The sequence below is a fragment of the Hylobates moloch genome, unplaced genomic scaffold, assembly GCF_009828535.3.
Source record: "Hylobates moloch isolate HMO894 unplaced genomic scaffold, HMol_V3 SCAFFOLD_8, whole genome shotgun sequence".
NCBI lineage: Eukaryota > Metazoa > Chordata > Mammalia > Primates > Hylobatidae > Hylobates > Hylobates moloch.
Genome location: NW_026652283.1, coordinates 103,884,576 through 103,901,960, shown reverse-complemented (window position 1 = coordinate 103,901,960; position 17,385 = coordinate 103,884,576). Strand labels below are relative to the sequence as shown.

General features: G+C 41.3%; 1 protein-coding gene across 5 annotated transcripts in view; it reads left to right on the top strand.

Annotated features, from left to right (window-relative positions):
• Window positions 1-17,385, top strand: part of RARB (retinoic acid receptor beta) — a 776,321-nt gene that overhangs the window by 624,323 nt on the left and 134,613 nt on the right. For all 5 annotated transcript variants that reach the window (XM_058441891.1, XM_058441890.1, XM_058441894.1 and 2 more), the window contains one exon: window positions 15,990-16,138. In XM_058441891.1, coding sequence (XP_058297874.1) covers window positions 15,990-16,138 — 149 coding nt within the window. The remainder of the gene's footprint in view (window positions 1-15,989; window positions 16,139-17,385) is intronic.

Genomic DNA, 17,385 nt, shown 5'->3' with positions numbered 1-17,385 from the left:
CTGGAAATAATACATTTTTAACAAAATGGGCAGTTCTTCTAATTGCTGTGCCCCTACTGTTCAATTCCTTTTTATGTCCTAATTCATTAAATTATATACACATCAGGCTTATTATTTACAGATGTATACACTTTCAAGTGGCTCATATGAAACAGATGTTTCATGAAAGGTAACAGAGAACAAGTGATCTAAACCCTCCTTTAGTGGGTATCAAGTGAGTATTATGGCCTATTACCTGCAGGTCTTTTGCTATTATTTTGAATTGCAGTGTCCAGTATGGGGAGGAAGATTCAATGTATCTCCTGTAGGAACAAGTAAAAATACAACAGCCTTATAAGCAGACATCTGCATCTCAAAATAAAAGAGGGTGTGTGCAGGTGATAGGCAGGTGGTGTTCACATTTGGGCTCCGGTGGATGTGTGAGTCAGTTTTACAAGCAATTTGAGAAAAAAAGACCCATTGCGTTACAGGAGGTGAGGTGTATTGAGCAGACCATCTTTAGAAACCAGTATTACCATATCAGTTAGCTGGAGAAATGAACGAACACCTCTTTTCTTTTTTCTTTTTTTTTGGAGACAGAATCTTGCTCTGTCGCCCAGGCTGGAGTGTGGTGGCACGATCTCAGCTCAGTGCAACCTCCGCCTCCCGGGTTCAAGTGATTTCTCCTGTCTCATCCTCCTGAGTAGCTGGGATTGCAGGTGCGCACGACTACACCTGGCTAATTTTTTGTATTTTAGTAGAGACGGGATTTCACTGTGTTGCCCAGGCTGGTCTTGAACTCCTGAGCTCAGGCAATCTGCCCGTCTCAGCCTCCCAAAGCGCTAGGATTACAGGCATGAGCCACCCCGCCCGACCAAACACCTCCTTTTCAAAACAAGGTTAACATGGCCTAATTAAAATAAACATGACCAGTTCACCGCGTTGCCATAAACTGGATGGCATATGTCAGTAGACAGTTATTTCATACTTCTTCAGAATATCAAAGAGCAGTCCAGACGCGTGGCCCATGCCTGTAATCCCAACACTTAGGAAGGCAGAGACAGGTGGATCACTTGAGGTCAGGAGTTCGAGACCAGCCTGGCCAACATGGTGAAACCCTGTCTGTACTAAAAATACAAAAAATTAACCTGGCATGGTGGGGGCATGCCTTTAGTCCCAGCTACTCAAGAGGCTGAGGCAGGAGAATTGCTTGAGCCCAGGAGGCAGGGGTTGCAGTGAGCCAAGGTCGCGCTACTGCACTCCAGCCTGGGCGACAGAGTGAGACTCCTTCTCAAAAAAAAAAATAAATAAAGAATATCAGAGAGCAATAATAATTGCCCCTCAAAGTCCACAGTGAGAGTTATTATTTATAAATTGTCAGGAGTTCTCTAAACAAAAACAAAAAAGAAATTGGAGCGAAAAGATGGCTGGAATTGTGTCATTTTGGACGTTGAAAGCTGGGAACAGTTACAACTGAAATATTAAATGGGACATGAAATATTAAGTGACATACCAGGTTTATTGCATATATGACCATGAGAGTGCATTTCATTTTGTCTTATGGAGCTCTAAAAAATCCATGTAATGGATTAAAGGTATTAAAACTCCCATATTCTCCCTGGCTCTACGCCAGGGAACAAAGCATGATAAATAATCCCAATAGACAGAATATGTGGGAAGGAATTTTAAAATGTATTTATGGCGGACATATTGACCTTCCTAACTAATAAAAATGTATACATGAGGTTATGAAGAAAATGCGTGGCCCTTACAACACACTGTAGTGTTAGTATCTTTAAAATATTGCCCACGTCTCTGTGACATATGGCTGTCATCCTCTGTCTTTACCCTAGAAGTGAGGAAATGCATGAATTTTATAGTAACATGTACAGTCACTGTTAGGAAGAATAGTATTTATTTCCTTTATCATAAAGCCGGGCTGAAAACTGCACCAAATCTGGATTTTGTAAATAAAGCTTTCTTGGAATGTGTCACACCTATACATTTACATTTTGTCTGTGACTGCCTTCCCCCATGGGGGTAGAGTTGAGTGACTGTGACAGAGACCAGACAGCGCACAAAGCCTAAAGTATTTCCTATCTGACCATTTACAAAATTTGCAGACCCTGCCTTAAAACATTAAAAAATGGGCTGGGCACAGTGGCACACGCCTGTAATCCCATCACTTTGGGAGGCCGACACGGGCAGATCGCGAGGTCAGGAGTTGAGACCATCCTGGCTAACACGGTGAAACCCTGTCTCTACTAAAAATACAAAAAATTAGCCAGGCATGGTGGCAGGCGCCTGTAGTCCCAGCTATTTGGGAGGCTGAGGCAGGAGAATGGTGTGAACCCGGGAGGCGGAGCTGGCAGTGAGCCGAGATTGTGCCACTGCACTCCAACCTGGGTGACAGAGCCAGATTCTGTCTCAAAAAAAAAAAAAAAAAAAAAAATGAGTAGGACTGTTAGGAATGAAAATATGTACTTGGTTTCTCATTTACACTAATCTTGTATGTGGATTCAGGGGGTGAACTCATTTTCAATTTATTTCCTAACTGTGTGACCTTGGCCAAGTCATTTAACTTCTCTAAGCTTCAGTTTCCTCATGTGAATAATGGAGATAAAAAAAGAAAAAAACAACTGATCATATTAATAATCCTTGCTCTTCACAATTTTGTCAGGAGGTAGCAAATGGGGTAATGTGTGTGAAAACACACCTCAAGTTGTCCCCCGCCATATAAAGTGTGCTGTTGGCAGATTCTGCTGAACTGGCTGAAAGTATTTATTTCACATCACATGTAAGGATTTGTATGCAGATTTCATTTTTTTCATTCATTTCTGTTTTCAACCAACACTGAACTTTTGATATGTACTGGACATTCTTTCAGCCCTGAGTATTTAAAGGCAAGGCCGCCGACATCTTTGTGTGTGCTGGTAACACACCCACTCATGACAGCCTCTGACCCCCATCAGATCCTTTTTCTAGCTGGGGCCATGTTTGCCTTGTGGCATTTTCAGTTGTCTGTTTGCGTGGGCAGGGGACAGTGTATTCTAACTTCTTTATAAACAAGCATTTATCAAGGGGTCTTTTCCCTGGCAGGTGCTCAATAAATATTTGTCAGCAGCTGATGTTGCTGACTGATAATCACTGCCTTCTGTTCCCCGACCCACCTTGGTCAGTGCAATGGTTTGGGACTTTGGGTTTTGAACAGCAATTGAAGGCTCTCGAATGAGAGATTGCTGTGGTAAAGAAGGTTTAAAGAAGCCATTTCTGAGGTGGCTAGGCAGGCTGGATTTGGGATCGGCCAGGAAAACGTACGAGGAGACTTCGGATTAATGCCTGTGGGCCTGGGAAGGAAAGGACAGTTGAGAGAGGGAAAACTGACATGACTTGCTTTCCTCGCATTAGCTTGTAGAGAATCTCTTAGGTACATCAGAAGGGAAAAATACTTTGAGAGGGAAAATGCAAGTGAAGGTCACCAAATCAAGACAGGCGAAAGAAGGGAAGGTGAATAGCATTGAGATTCATCAGCATAAGCATGATACAATAATGATAATAACTGCTTGTGTAACACTATTATGTGGCAGGCGTTGTGTAAAGTAATTTACAATGATGTTATTTAATGCTCACAATGATGCAATGAAGAATATACTATCATTTTATACTAGCAGATATCGAGGCTCAGAGAGGTTAAGTAACTTTCCAAAAGTCACTCAGCCAGTAAGTAGGAATATGAGGGTTTGAATCCAGGAAGGCCGACTCCCGAGTTCATACTTCCAACCATATCCCTGAGACAACTTGTCTATAAAGGTGGACAAGTTTTGGGAATATCCAAAAAAGACCTGAACCTTGGCGGACTGCTCTCAGTTGGAAGTTTGGTGAAAATGTCTTTGAATTAGTTTTTCAAGATTTTCTTAACATTTTTTTAAAAGAAATAATGCTAAAGCACTTTGAAACTCTTAGCTTTCTCATACCTAGGAATCACTGCTCTGAAAGAAAAAAATAACCAACAATGTAGCATTCCTGTAGTTTGAACAGTTCTGTATAGAAACTTGAGAATCTTTTGTTTCTTTTTGTTTTTTGAGACAGAGTTTAGCTCTTGTTGCCCAGGCTGGAGTGCAGTGGCGTGATCTCGGCTCACCGCAATCTCTGCCTCCCGGGTTCAAGCAATTCTCCTGCCTCAGCCTCCCAAATAGCTGGGATTACAGGCATGCACCACCACACCCAGCTAATTTTGTGTTTTTAGTAGAGATAGGGTTTCTTCATGTTGGTCAGGCTGGTCTCAAACTCCCAACCTCAGGGGATCCGCCCGTCTTGGCCTCCCAAAGTGCTGAGATTATAGGCGTGAGCCACTGTGCCCAGCTGAGAATCTTTTCAAATGAAATATCAAGTGCATCCTTTGAACTGATGCATTATATATTAGCCAACTAGAGGGCACAGTAAGGATGTTCAGTGTCTGCTTCTAGTTACTCCTCCCAACCCCCTCCATCCCCCCAATCCCCAGACATCTTGGGAAGAGAGTCATTCAGCCCCTCATTTGGGGCATGCTAATTCTATAGACAGTGACAGAAAAGCTGTTGCACAACCAATTCTGGATATTGGGTTCATTATTGTGCCAAGTAAATTTTGGTTAAGGGAGTATATGTGGCCTTCACGTGAGGGAAGGAGAACCTGCATAGGGGCTGGGGGCTCTGAGTCCCCTCCTCCTCTGCCTCCCCAAAGAGCCCTGGAGCTGGTGGTTGTGCAGACTCCATTTGGCCTGAGTGACTGCTCCTGACAGTGTTGAGCCACACACCGTTGGACTGCCGCCAGAGGCCTTTGGGATCTTGGTCTTAGCTGCTGCCATTCTCCCTGCTGAGGGCCCAGTTCTCAGCAGGGAAGATGCAGAAGGGGTTAGTGGGTGTGTCTGTGTGTGCCTTCTAATTCCTGTGTTTGCTTCTGGGGGACTTTCCTATTTTATTGCTCTGACTGGAAAGAAAACAGGGCATTATTTCTGTCTCCTTAACTTCTTTCTTTTGAGTTTTCCAGTTTTACTTTTGTTCTTTATGCTGGGATAACTGTGTGTCTATCTGTCTGTCTGACTTAGACATACCCTGCATACTCTAAAACTTCCTGCCAGGGACAGCTGCTTGTGACAGGAGTTCTGCACAGTCCTGAGAGGGGATGTCATAGTCTTCTCTCAACATGGGGGTCAGACCCATTCCCTTGAACTTAAGACCATTTAAGTTCAAATCCATGCTCTTTATTTACCAGCTGTATGGCCTTGAACAAGTTACCTAACCACACTATACCTCTGGTTTCTTCTTGCCTGTCAGAAAGAAGTAGTAAGACTAGACTAGCAATCTCTCTCTCTCTCTCTTTTCTTTTTTTTTTTTTTTAAGACGGAGTCCTGCTCCGTTGCCCAGGCTGGAGTGCAATGATGCAATCTCAGCTCACTGCAACCTCCACCTCCTGGGTTCAAGCAATTCTCCTGCCCCAGCCTCCTGAGTAACTGGGATTACAGGTGCCCGCCACCACAAATTTTTTTTTTTTTGTATTTTTAGTAGAGATGGGGTTTCACCATGTTGGCTAGGCTGGTCTCAAACTTCTGGTTTTGTAGCGTCCCTGGCCTCTACCTACTAGATGCCAGGAGCAGCCCCTAACTGTGACAGCCAGAAATGTCTCCTGATGTTGCAGAATGTCCCGTGATAGACAAAGTGGTGCTGGCTAAAAACCCCTGCCCGGCCCGGCGCGGTGGCTCACGCCTGTAATCCCAGCACTTTGGGAGGCCAAGGAGGGGGATCACCTGAGGTCAGGAGTTCAAGACCAGCCTGGCTAACATGGTGAAACCCAGTTTCCACTAAAAATACAACAAATTAGCTGGGTGTGGTGGCGCGCATCTGTTAATTCCAACTACTTGGGAGACTGAGGCAGGAGAATCTCTAGAACCCAGGAGGTGGAGGTTGCGGTGAGCTGAGATCATGTCATGGCATGGCCGCCCATGCCAGCTTGGGCAACAAGAGCAAAACTCCATCTCAGAAAAAAAAAATAAAAACCTTGCCCTAGATTAAGGAAGGTGGAAGGGAAATGTGTTTGTGGGAGGAGGGGAAAAGTGGAGGTGGGGGGTTGGTTATCATTTATTGAGCACTTACTATGTGTCAGGTAAATTGCAAACATCTCTGGTTTACCAAGAGAAATCAGGATTATCTGCATTTTCAGCAAAGAAACACTAGGGCTCAGAGAAATAAAACTCCGTGGCCATTAGTAAATGGCAGAAGAGAGATTGAAATTCAGGTCCACCTGGCAGCAAAGCTTACCACTTTCCCATCACCTCCTCCACACAATTTTATGCAGGCTCATGGCATTTTCTTTCTTTTTAGGAACCAAGAAAACCCACACAGTGAGGATTAAATCAGTTTCAAAGTTATTTTGAGGCTGTTCATATGGTGCATACCTGTAAGAAACAAAACAGAAAAAATTTTTTGCAGCAAAATTCTGAGTAAGCCAAGCATTATTTTATTGACAAAAAGAGGGTTTGGGCTAAATTCTAGTGTAATCGATCATACTTGAACTTCCTTAGATCTTAGAGGAGTGGCAAGATATGTGACAAAGCATAATTTCATTGTTGTCTTCCAAGTATTTCCCTTTTAGTTTTCTGTCAGGCTGTTACCAACGTGGTTTTCAAATTAGGTATATGGTACATAAGCAAAGAATGTGTGTGTATATCTGAAATGAATGTGAATGTGTATATCTGAAATGATATACGTGTTAATGCTCCTGTTTTAATCTACTCTGTGTGCAGGAAATTTGATCAGATAAAATAATATAATTTATTAGTGTGACAGTCCTTTTGTAAATATTACAGGAATCCCGATAGAAGTGAAATATGGAACTGAGTCACTTGATGTTGAGAGAAACTCTTCAGGGGACCTCAATATTGCAAAGCAATTAGCTTCATCTACACATGACTCCCGAGACCTATTCTAGCATTTGTTCACTTAATGCAGTTTCATTTCTGATGCCTCCACGTTCAGATCATTAATAAGCAGTTAGATGTGTCGACCTGTTAAGTGACTGTAAGAGAGGATTTATTCGAACGCTGGCATAAGCTATCTTAGTATGTCCTAGAAAATAGTGATAGAAATCGTGTTTAAAACGTCATTCAAAACAACCTATGAGATATTTTTGAATATATTCCTTGTGGTATATATTATAAAAATGAAATGTTGGTGTTGAATGTGTCATGGTACCTTATGAAAATATGACAGCACTTCCCATGGTAGAAGCCAGTCCCAGGAATAACTTCTATTGCTGGCCATGAGCCCAGACAGGTGTAGCTACAACACAGAGTGATTAGTGGGTCCTCAGCCTTACTCTTTCTAAGGCCCAAACTATCTTGTCAAATTTAACCATATCTTGAATCAGTGTTTGGAAAGTTATAACCATGAGTTAAAAGCAAGAGAATTACAAAGTTCTGCAGTTCTCAAATTTGAGTAAGTAGGCCTCACCAGACCAAACCCTGTGGCCTTCCTAGCCTAGGAAACAAATCAGGGAGATGGAAAATGAGAATTTAAAAAACTGGGGGGTTTGGTGAGATAATAGTAAACACATTAAGTCATTTAAATCTCATTTATAAAGGCTGAAATCATTGTTGTGTTTTAAATTTCCTAATTCTAAGGTGCTCAGTTCTCCCTCTTCTCCTCATGGTATGGGGGAAGGAGTAAATGAACTAATGTCTATTAAGCACTTTGCATTGTCCCTAACACAGTAGGCACTCAGTAAATAGTAATTACTATTAGTTCAGGCTCTTCTGGTACAACTTTGAACACACTGCCAGCTAAAAGCCACGGCCAAAATTCTGTGAGAGTGAACGAAGACTTCTGGTTTATGGTGAGCATAAACATACACAGCCTGAAGATCTTAATGCATTAAGTACTTAACAAGGTGGAGTATTTAGTAAGGACCTGTGCAAAGGGCAAGTTGACAGAGTTCTGATGCTAAATTAACTCAGCAAAATAGGACTGCAGGAAGGTTAGGACAATAAAAAGACATTTTTTTATGTTAGGGTGTCTCAATGTGTGTAAAAATGATCAAGGGGTCTTGTTAGGATGCCTATTCTGATTCTGCATTTCTGGGGTGGGGCCAAGATTCTGCTTTTTTTTTTTTTTTTTTTTGAGACAGAGTTTCGCTTTTGTTGCGCAGGCTGGGGTGCAATGGCACGATCTCGGCTCACTGCAACCTCCGCCTCCCAGGTTCAAGCAATTCTCCTGCCTCAGCCTCCCAAGTAGCTGGGATTACAGGCATGCACCATCACGCCCAGCTAATTTTGTATTTTTAGTAGAGACGGGGTTTCTCCATGTTGGTCAGGCTGGTCTTGAACTCCCGGCATCAGGTGATCTTCCTGCCTCGGATTAAGTTCTGGGATTACAGGCATGAGCCACTGTGCCTGGCCAAGATTCTGCATTTTTACAAGTTTACAGGTGATGCTGATGCTGCTGGTCCAGGACCATACTTTGCTGAGCAAGGCTTTATTAAAGACTCAAAACCAAAGTCTTTCCCCCAGCCCTTCCTTTTGTCTCCTGCCTATGTTCAGCACCTGTTGCATGTGTGGTCAGAATAACAGAGTTTCTCGCAACCCAGCTCCAGCCCTCGGCCAGGATCCCTGGTGACCCAGGCAAACACACACTTCTTTAGGGTCACGGGCAGGTTACTGAGTCAAGACTGCCAAAGCCCCACAATGATATTTTCCTTCACTCCCCATCCTCCTCCCTCTCTAGCCACCCCAAACCCGGGACTAATCTTGGAGCTGCTTAATAATAACAAAGCCAGCAGCAGAGTAAGGCAAGATTTCAAAGCAGAGTTTTTCTTGTTTGGCAATTACCTAATTTCAGGATGCGATTCACAGATTTGCAAAACCCATGTGTGTGGAAACCGTTTCTCCTGAAAGATGATTAAAAGCAGATCTTCTCCTGAAAAGGCGACATAAAAATTAAGTGAGTGACAGTATGGAGTCTTCCCGTGCCCCAAATGTTTGGATGCATGTAAATTATATTTTAATAAAATGTCTACACACGAGTTCATACACGCATGCGCACACGCAAATAGTGGAGAATCTGGTTCCAATTACATGTACTTTAGTTGAACTTTGGCGTTTCCTTTGACTCTCTCCCTAATGTATGTGAGCTGTAGGCTTTGCAGTCCTGCAGTGAATCCACAGAAAAAGGGAGAAAAAAATCCAGATAGGCTCTCTTTGGTGCCAACAAAAATGAAGTCCAAATGAACATTTTGACCAAATGCAACTTTGCTCTTCTCCCTTAATTAGCTGAAATTACTCCCTTCCACCGGGATTCGGAGCTCTGGGCTCAAAATTCCCCTGGGGCCATGCAGGAAATGTCTTTTGCTTTATAACTCCTTTTTCTTTTAAAGCTCAGCTGCCCAGAGAGTGCATTAAAATACTGTCTTAATCATAGAAGGTTCTAGTAAATAGGCTAGGCTTTTCTAATGCATGATGCTTGCCTGCCTGTAATCAGGCCCAACCTAAAATCCTGAAATCTGTCAACATGGTTTAGCCAGCCGTAAATTAGCTCTCACAAAGAAAAAAAAAAGCATACTGAGCTCTGTTAAAAATGTTATCTGCTACTTAATCTAACCTTTAGAAAAATGCCAAGCATGTAAGGAATTGTAAAGGGAGCTATTGTCGAAGACTTTCTGTGTGTTTAAATGACACTCAGGTGTGTTGTAACAACAAGGACATTGATACTGTGTTTTCTCAGGTGAGTTAAATTCGTAAGTGCCAAGTCCTCTTAACAGGCAGCAATGTTAATTTCTTTTCTTTTGGGAATGAATCAACCCAAGAGCTGTGGCAGTGTTTAAGAAAGCTTCGTCAGTGGGAACTCGGGAATTCTGCTTTTGTACCATCCCAGTCGGTGGAGATTTTGTTTGGCTTTGTTTTTGTTTTGTCTGCAAACAACCTCTGAGTTTGAAGTCATTTTAGAGGACTGTTTCTCAAAATGCAATCCGGAGACCTGTGCCCGTCCACAATGAGAGAAGTTCAGACATTGAGAGCAAGTGTTTCGAAACTTTTGCAGCAATTTGACAGGGTAATTTTATGTCCGTTAAATCTAATTTTTTTAAAAGAGTTGGAGCTCGTGCTTTGGACGTCTTTGTTTTTCCTTAACTCCTATTTCCTGGAGATTCATTTGTATTGAATTTGATCAATCCATGAGGGATTGAGGGAAAGACTAAGAAATGGTGTTTCAGCATTGATAGTCTGAAAAACACGAATTTAAAGCAAATGTCCTTCTCCCTAACCTCAAGAATTCTCCTGCTGCAGGCCACACTTCGAGGAACATTGATTTAAAGGCAAATGAGTCCCGTGACTAATTATTGTATAAGGAAGGGGATTCTAGCTTTGTTTTCCTTAGTGATAGTTATCTGTATGTTGTGGGGGTGGAGATGTCTAAAATAGGGGCTAGCAGTTTCTGATGACCATGCTGCAGGTTTGGTTCATTCTCATCTTCCCTGAGGCTCACTGTCTCCACTCGTGTGCAGTTCAGAGCAGCCCGCTCAGCATCACTGGTGCTGACTGTGCTCTGGGCGGGGACCTACAGAGCCAAGCATCCATCTCACCCGAGTAGCAGAAGTTCCTCTGACTCGCCCATTCCCTGACGAAGCAGGGCAGCCCATCTGGTTAGCAGTTTGGATGCCACATTGGAGCCTGCTGCTTGTTGGGCATTCAATCAGCAAACAGAACTGAGTCTGTAAGTAGGCAAGGAAATAAATAAAAGCAGGAGACAAAAAGCAGATCTGAATTATTCCTCAAAGACTGCTTCTCCAAACTGAAATCACATCAGGATGGCTGCAGTGTAGTTGTTTTATTGAATGACACAAGCCTCTTTCCCCCCCAGGAAGTCTAAAAACTGCTTTTTTGGCCTGCCTGAGGTCGCTGAATGAGCTAATACAGAACACATTGTCTGCTGAGCCGGCAGAGTTTTCAAGCAAAAATTTTATCATTCCATAGACTGATTGTGCTTGCCTGCAATAAGGAACAAAATGTTTGAGGCCTCTCAAGGGCATTTGATGAATCTCACTCTAATTTAAAGGGACTAATAGATTATTGATTTAAGCAGGATGACAGTGAACAGATCAATGGCTGAGCACTCTGTATCTACCTTAAATAGCAAAAATGACTGGTAAAAGGAAAGCCATGGGCTGTCCCCCTGCTTGTTTCCCACTGACTTTCTTGGGGGCTGGAGGAAGGCAAAAAAAGAAAAGGAACTCTGATAAACTTTGCCAAAGTATGTTTTTGCTACCTTACCAAAAAGGTAAGAGATTGCATTAAAGTACAAATCTTTTATATTGATGCCATATCCTGGTTGTAATTCTAGAATTTGTCTTGGCATGTTCGCCTGAGGCTAGCTTTGGTGATCTGACAGACTAGACCACTGATTTTTTTTTTTTTTTTGCCTTGCATTGTTCTCAGTGTTACAGGCCACATAGAGGAAATAAAAGACCACTGACCAGCAATTCTGAGGATGATATTTGACTATATATATATATATATATATAGTCAAATACTTAATTTTTTACTACCAGTGGGAAAATTTTTCCAAAGATGATTTTTTTTTTTGGGATCGTACGTAACGTTTTTCCCTTTCTGTTTTTGTGGCATTTGTAGCATTCAAATTATGCTCATTTATGGCATTTGCAAGATTCAAATTATAAAAACAGTAGAAAGAACCAATTTATCATTAAAAACATAGCCCAGTCACTTCCTCTTGGAAGGCTCCCTTGATTTCTCCTGGGATAAATAAGGCCTATAGTTCACTCTGACATTATATTAGTGGTTCCCAAACTACTTCAGTTTGGATTCGCCTGGGAATACTTTTTATTATTTTTATTTTTTGTTTTGTTTTTCTGTTCTAAATCTTACAGTCGGCTAAAAGGGAATATTTTTAAAAAATGGCAATTCCTAGCTCCATTCTCAGACATTCTGGCATAATAGATCTGGGATACAACTTGGTCATTAGGACGTTAAAAAGCTCCCCAGCTGGTTCTAGTGTGCAGCCAAGTTTGGAACCCACTGTATTATCATTGTTGGTTTATTTTCTATTAGGCCAAATTTGTCAAGGATAAGGGATTATGTACTATCACTGCCCATAGTGTATAACACAACGCCTGGCATGTTATGTCACTCAGCCAAACAAATGATTGAACACATGAACAGTCTGAGAATCTATTGTACTTATATGAGAAAGTTCCTAGAATTATTGGTGAAATCACCACAACCTAAATAAAAGTGCAGGGCTCTCACTATTGATTACTTACAATAGAACATTTTCATTCATGGCAACTGTTCAGGAAAAGCCTTCTGGATTCATTCATTTGTTATAAATGACTCTTATCCATAGGAAAAGATCCAATCTTTGTAAAATGTTTTGGGATCTTTAACATCCAGTAGACTTCCCGTTTTTTGTGTGCTTTGCCCCAAGTTTCTTGGGTATTAAATTATGCACGTTTTTGTTTCCTTTCTTTGGGAAGATGAAATGCTGGACTCCCTTCAGTGCATGTGTTTGAAGTGGCATATTTATGGAAATTACTACCCACTTTTGAAATTCAGGGCATAGCTCTGACAGCTGATTCCAGCCCTACCAGAATTCTATTTACAACTTTCCTAGACAAGCCAGATTAGCTGTTCTACACGAACGAGTAGGACCTTAAAACACACCGCTCCCCACCTTCCTTCTGTGAACAACTCAATGCGAGATTGATCATAGTGGTGATGACATGACTCTGTCAGTTGTTGAAGCACATGGATGGAAGTAGAAGCACACAAATCAAACCACTCCAAAACGTTTGAGAGGCATCTCGGGAAGGGGTCACTTACGTTGATATCAGGAGTGTAAATCCACACAGCCTTTCTAGAAGTCAGTTTATCAACATGCATTAAAAACAAAATATTTTAAAAATAACTTTTGAACTCATAATTACACTTCCGTAGTATATTTGAAGGAAATAAAGATGTGGTGAGATTAGCTACATAGTTGTTCATCACAGTGGAGTGTTTTCTATGAGAAATATTTATCGACAAGGAAATAAATTCATGACATCATAGGTTAAACAGAGTCCTCAGCAGTGTCAGTATAATTACACCTTAGTAGACAAACCCAAAACATTTATGTGCATAGAAAAAAATTCTGGAAGGTCGTACACAGTGAATTTCTCTGAATGAAAAGATTGTGGGTGATTCTGTGTGTATTTTTTCTTAGATTTTTAACAGAGAGTGATACATTGTTTTGTAATTTTAACAGGCAGTGTTTTCTTGTTAATTCACTTTCAGTGAAGCTGATTAGTTCCGTGTGAAGAATGCTTTTGCATCTACTGCTTGATAGCTGATAAGCTTTAGTGACATCTCAGATGCCAGCCCTTCTATAAAACAGTTGCTACCACTGTGCCAACTTATTCAAAGTAAGGGCTTCCTATCCGCCAGAAATAATGTACTCAAGATTGATATATTCATCCCAGATAACCTCGGTTCTAACCAGTAAAGACTATAATAGATTTATCTACTAGGACCTGCACTATTCAAATGAATTCATTCCAAGATTCTTCTGAATTATGAAAATACTATCATTATAGTTGATTCTGTTCCAAAGGGCTAATTAATTACTTTTTAAGGAGGCAAAGGAGTGTAAGAGCTATTTGGTTTCTAATTTTATCATTTAACAACTTATAGGGACTCTTAGTGCTCAAAATGAGGAAGAAAAAGGAAAAGGAAAAAGTTCATGCACTAATTCAACAAATACTTATTGATTATCTGCCATGTGCCAGGACCTCTACTAGTCCTGGAACACAGATGTATACAATGCAGGTGAGTTTCTTTGCCTTATGAAACTCAATATTCAGAGTATGGGGGGTGGCAAATGTAGAATATAAAATGATATGCAAACATCTAAAATTTGAACACTGGTTAGGGTTTTATGGAAATAAAATAGTGAGACAGAGTGACCAGGAATGGAGAGGGGCATTTTAATGAGAGAAATCATCTCTGGGAAGGTAACATTTGCTTTGTGATCTAAGAAATGAAAAACAACCAGATATTTAAAGGTCTAAGAATATCCAGAAAGGACAAATAGTTATCGCAATAGCCTCAGTTGGTATGAGAACTTGGCCTATTCAGAAGACAGAATAGATGCCGATTATATAGAACTCAATAAATTAGGGGACTCACTGAAGGAAATGATGCTGCTAAAAGGCCGTGTGATGAAAAGCCTTGTAGAACATACTAAGGAGTTTGACTTTGATCTAATTGGTGACTGTTGGAGGGCTTTAGATAGGCAAGTGAAACAGATGGATTTTAACATTTGAACAACTATCTTGTCTGCTTGTTTGAAGAATAGACACTAGGTAGGAAGAAGGGGCATGAAGTGACCAATGAAGAAGCTATTGCAGCAGTTGTGAGAGGCGATGGTGGATTACTAGCATGGTGTGGTAGCAGGATAGTGATGTGGGGATGGATTAACAATAAGTTTAGTGAGTAGAGTCGACCTGACTTGCTAAAAGCTTGCCTGCAGGATAATCCAGTCAGGAGAATATCTACTCTGGGAGATTATAAGCAGTAGGGCAACTGGAAACTTTATATTCTGGGAAATATACTGTGTATTGAAAAGCAATTTGGAGACTAGAAGATTCTGGAACATTAACCACTTTTAATTCCCCTTCCTGATTTCCATCTTATTTTATGAGCATATTTACCTTGATAGAAGTACAGCCAGTTCTTGCTTTGATTCTGAGTACAATCCTGGAGAATTAGGGGTAGGAGAACACCCCGTTCTTATATTTTGTGAACTCCCATTTCCCATGGAATTTGGGTGGTTAGATAACAGGATGGAGGATTATTTTTTTTAATCTAGAATAAAGAGTAACATGACTTAAAAGTGAATCGCACCACTCTGTGTCATCATTAGTTTTAACCTACTGCTTCTCAAACATTAATTGTACATTTAGTCATCTGGTGATTTCATCAAAATGCAGATTCAGATTCCACAGGCCTGAGCTGGGACCTGGTACTATTTTTCTAATAAGATCTTAAGTGATGCTGATGCATGTTGGCCCAAGGAGCCTTCTTTGAGTAGCAAGGGTCTTACCCATATTGTTATTAATGAAGATCAGTTATGGCTGCATCATGCTAAAGACCCTCCCAGTACACTTGTTGAATGAATAATTTGGGCATTTTCTTCATTTGTCCAAAGGAAAATTTTAAAATTTTTATTTATGTATTTATTTATTTTTTGAGACGTAGTCTTGCTCTGTTGCCCAGGCTGGAGTTCAGTCGCACGATTTCAGCTCACTGCAACCTCTGCCTCCTGGGTTCAAGCAATTCTCCTGCCTCAGCCTCCTGAGTAGCTGGGATTACAGGTGCACACCACCACACCTTGCTAATTTTTGTATTTTTAGTAGAGATGGGGTTTCACCATGCTGGCCAGGCTGGTCTCAAACTCCTGACCTCAGGTGATCCCCCTGCCTCAGCCTCCCAAAGTGCTAGGATTACAGGTGTGAGCTACTGCGCCCAGCCCAAAGAAAATTTACTTTTGGTTAAGTGAGCAACAAGGTCAAGTCGTTTGAGATTCTACATGAATCAGAAGCTACTGGGGTTTGTAGTATGATTATCTGAATTTGTGTCTTGGCTCTACCACTGCTCTGTTGGTCTTAGTTAGACAAGTCGCTTCCTTCCTCTGAGTTTCTGTTTCTGTTATGGGTAAAATTGTGATAAAAACCACGGCCCTCACAGTGCTGTGTGAACTGTGGACTACAAGTGAGAGATGTATCAGACTGCTTTGTAAACCATAGAGCACCACATCAATGTCAGTGTCACCACTACTGGGCCTACAATGACAGCTGTTTTTATGAGCTCATTCCTGCTAGTGTTATTGCTGAATTTGGGGAAGAAGCATATGAATTCACTGTTGAAAAAAGTAATGAACTAAAATACATTTTCTCTTTTTTCTCCCTCTACCCCATCTCTATTATAGCGATTGAAACACAGAGCACCAGCTCTGAGGAACTCGTCCCAAGCCCCCCATCTCCACTTCCTCCCCCTCGAGTGTACAAACCCTGCTTCGTCTGCCAGGACAAATCATCAGGGTACCACTATGGGGTCAGCGCCTGTGAGGGATGTAAGGTGAGTATTCACACCTCTGTGCCTGATGAACTCTCATTCTTTGTGTGCTTTCTGGAGGTGACCTACCCAGTTCCAAAAATGTGCTGGATGTGTAACATCACCTCCCATCAATGTGGCGAATTCAGTTATATTCAGTGGTTTTTATTACTTCCTTATGTATCTTTGGTTTAAAATTCCGAAACTTCTGCAAATGACTGATTAGGGTCAAAGGTTCTTAGGCCCATAAGATACCCCCACATAATAATTCCTTTTAGATAATCAGAACTGGCTAGGCCAGGTGTGATGGCTCACACCTGTAATCCCAGCACTTTGGGAGGTCAAGGTGGGCAATCACTTGAGGTTAGGAGTTTGAGGCCAGCCTGGCCAACATGACAAAACCTCATCTCTACTAAAAATACAAAAATTAGCCAGGCATGGGTGGCTGGTGCATCTAGTCCCAGCTACTCAGGTGGCTGAGACATGAGAATCACTTGAAACCGGGAAGCAGAGGTTGCAGCCAGCCAAGATCACACCACTGCACTCCAACCTGGACAATAGAGCGAGACTTTGTCTCAAAAACCGAACAAACAAAAAACAAAGAACTGGTTGGAAGAATCTTGAAAAGCATCATTCTTTTTCTCTTTAGAACATGCCGTCTGGTGTCTGTAGTTTTATTTTATTTTTGAATATGACTGACAGTCCACTGAATCAACTTGCAGGGAATCCAAGGTTGAAACTGGGATTTGTCTGCTGGCTGCTTTCCTCAGCTCTGTGGCCTTTGAATTACAGTTTGATTTTCAGCCTGTAGGGACTTGCTACTGTATGTGTGTCATAAATTCAGGGGAGCTGGATTTAAAATTCCTGCCTACAGAATACTGGAGGCTGAACATGTGTCAGAGAGTAGTATATGGCTGCTTTGAATCAAGCAAGACAATTGTTATCAAGTCCAACAGTCTTAATTGAGGGAAAGAGCTTCTTCTTTTTTTCAGGAAAGAAAAGAAACAATGACTTCAAAGGCAAATACGACTAACTCATCCATAAAAAATTTCTCAAAGGAACTATGGCTGTCTTGAATTAGCCCTTCCCTAGATATATAACTTCTTTAAGTCCTCTCTGGATGGTTGTTTAGATCTGTTGTTTATACATCTAAATTGTATGATTCATTTGTACTTGTTAACATGTTGGAATAATGTTACAGATACTCCATGGCATTTTATATTTGGCTTATCAGAGTTAGCACTTAACTGTATATATTGGTTACGCACTGT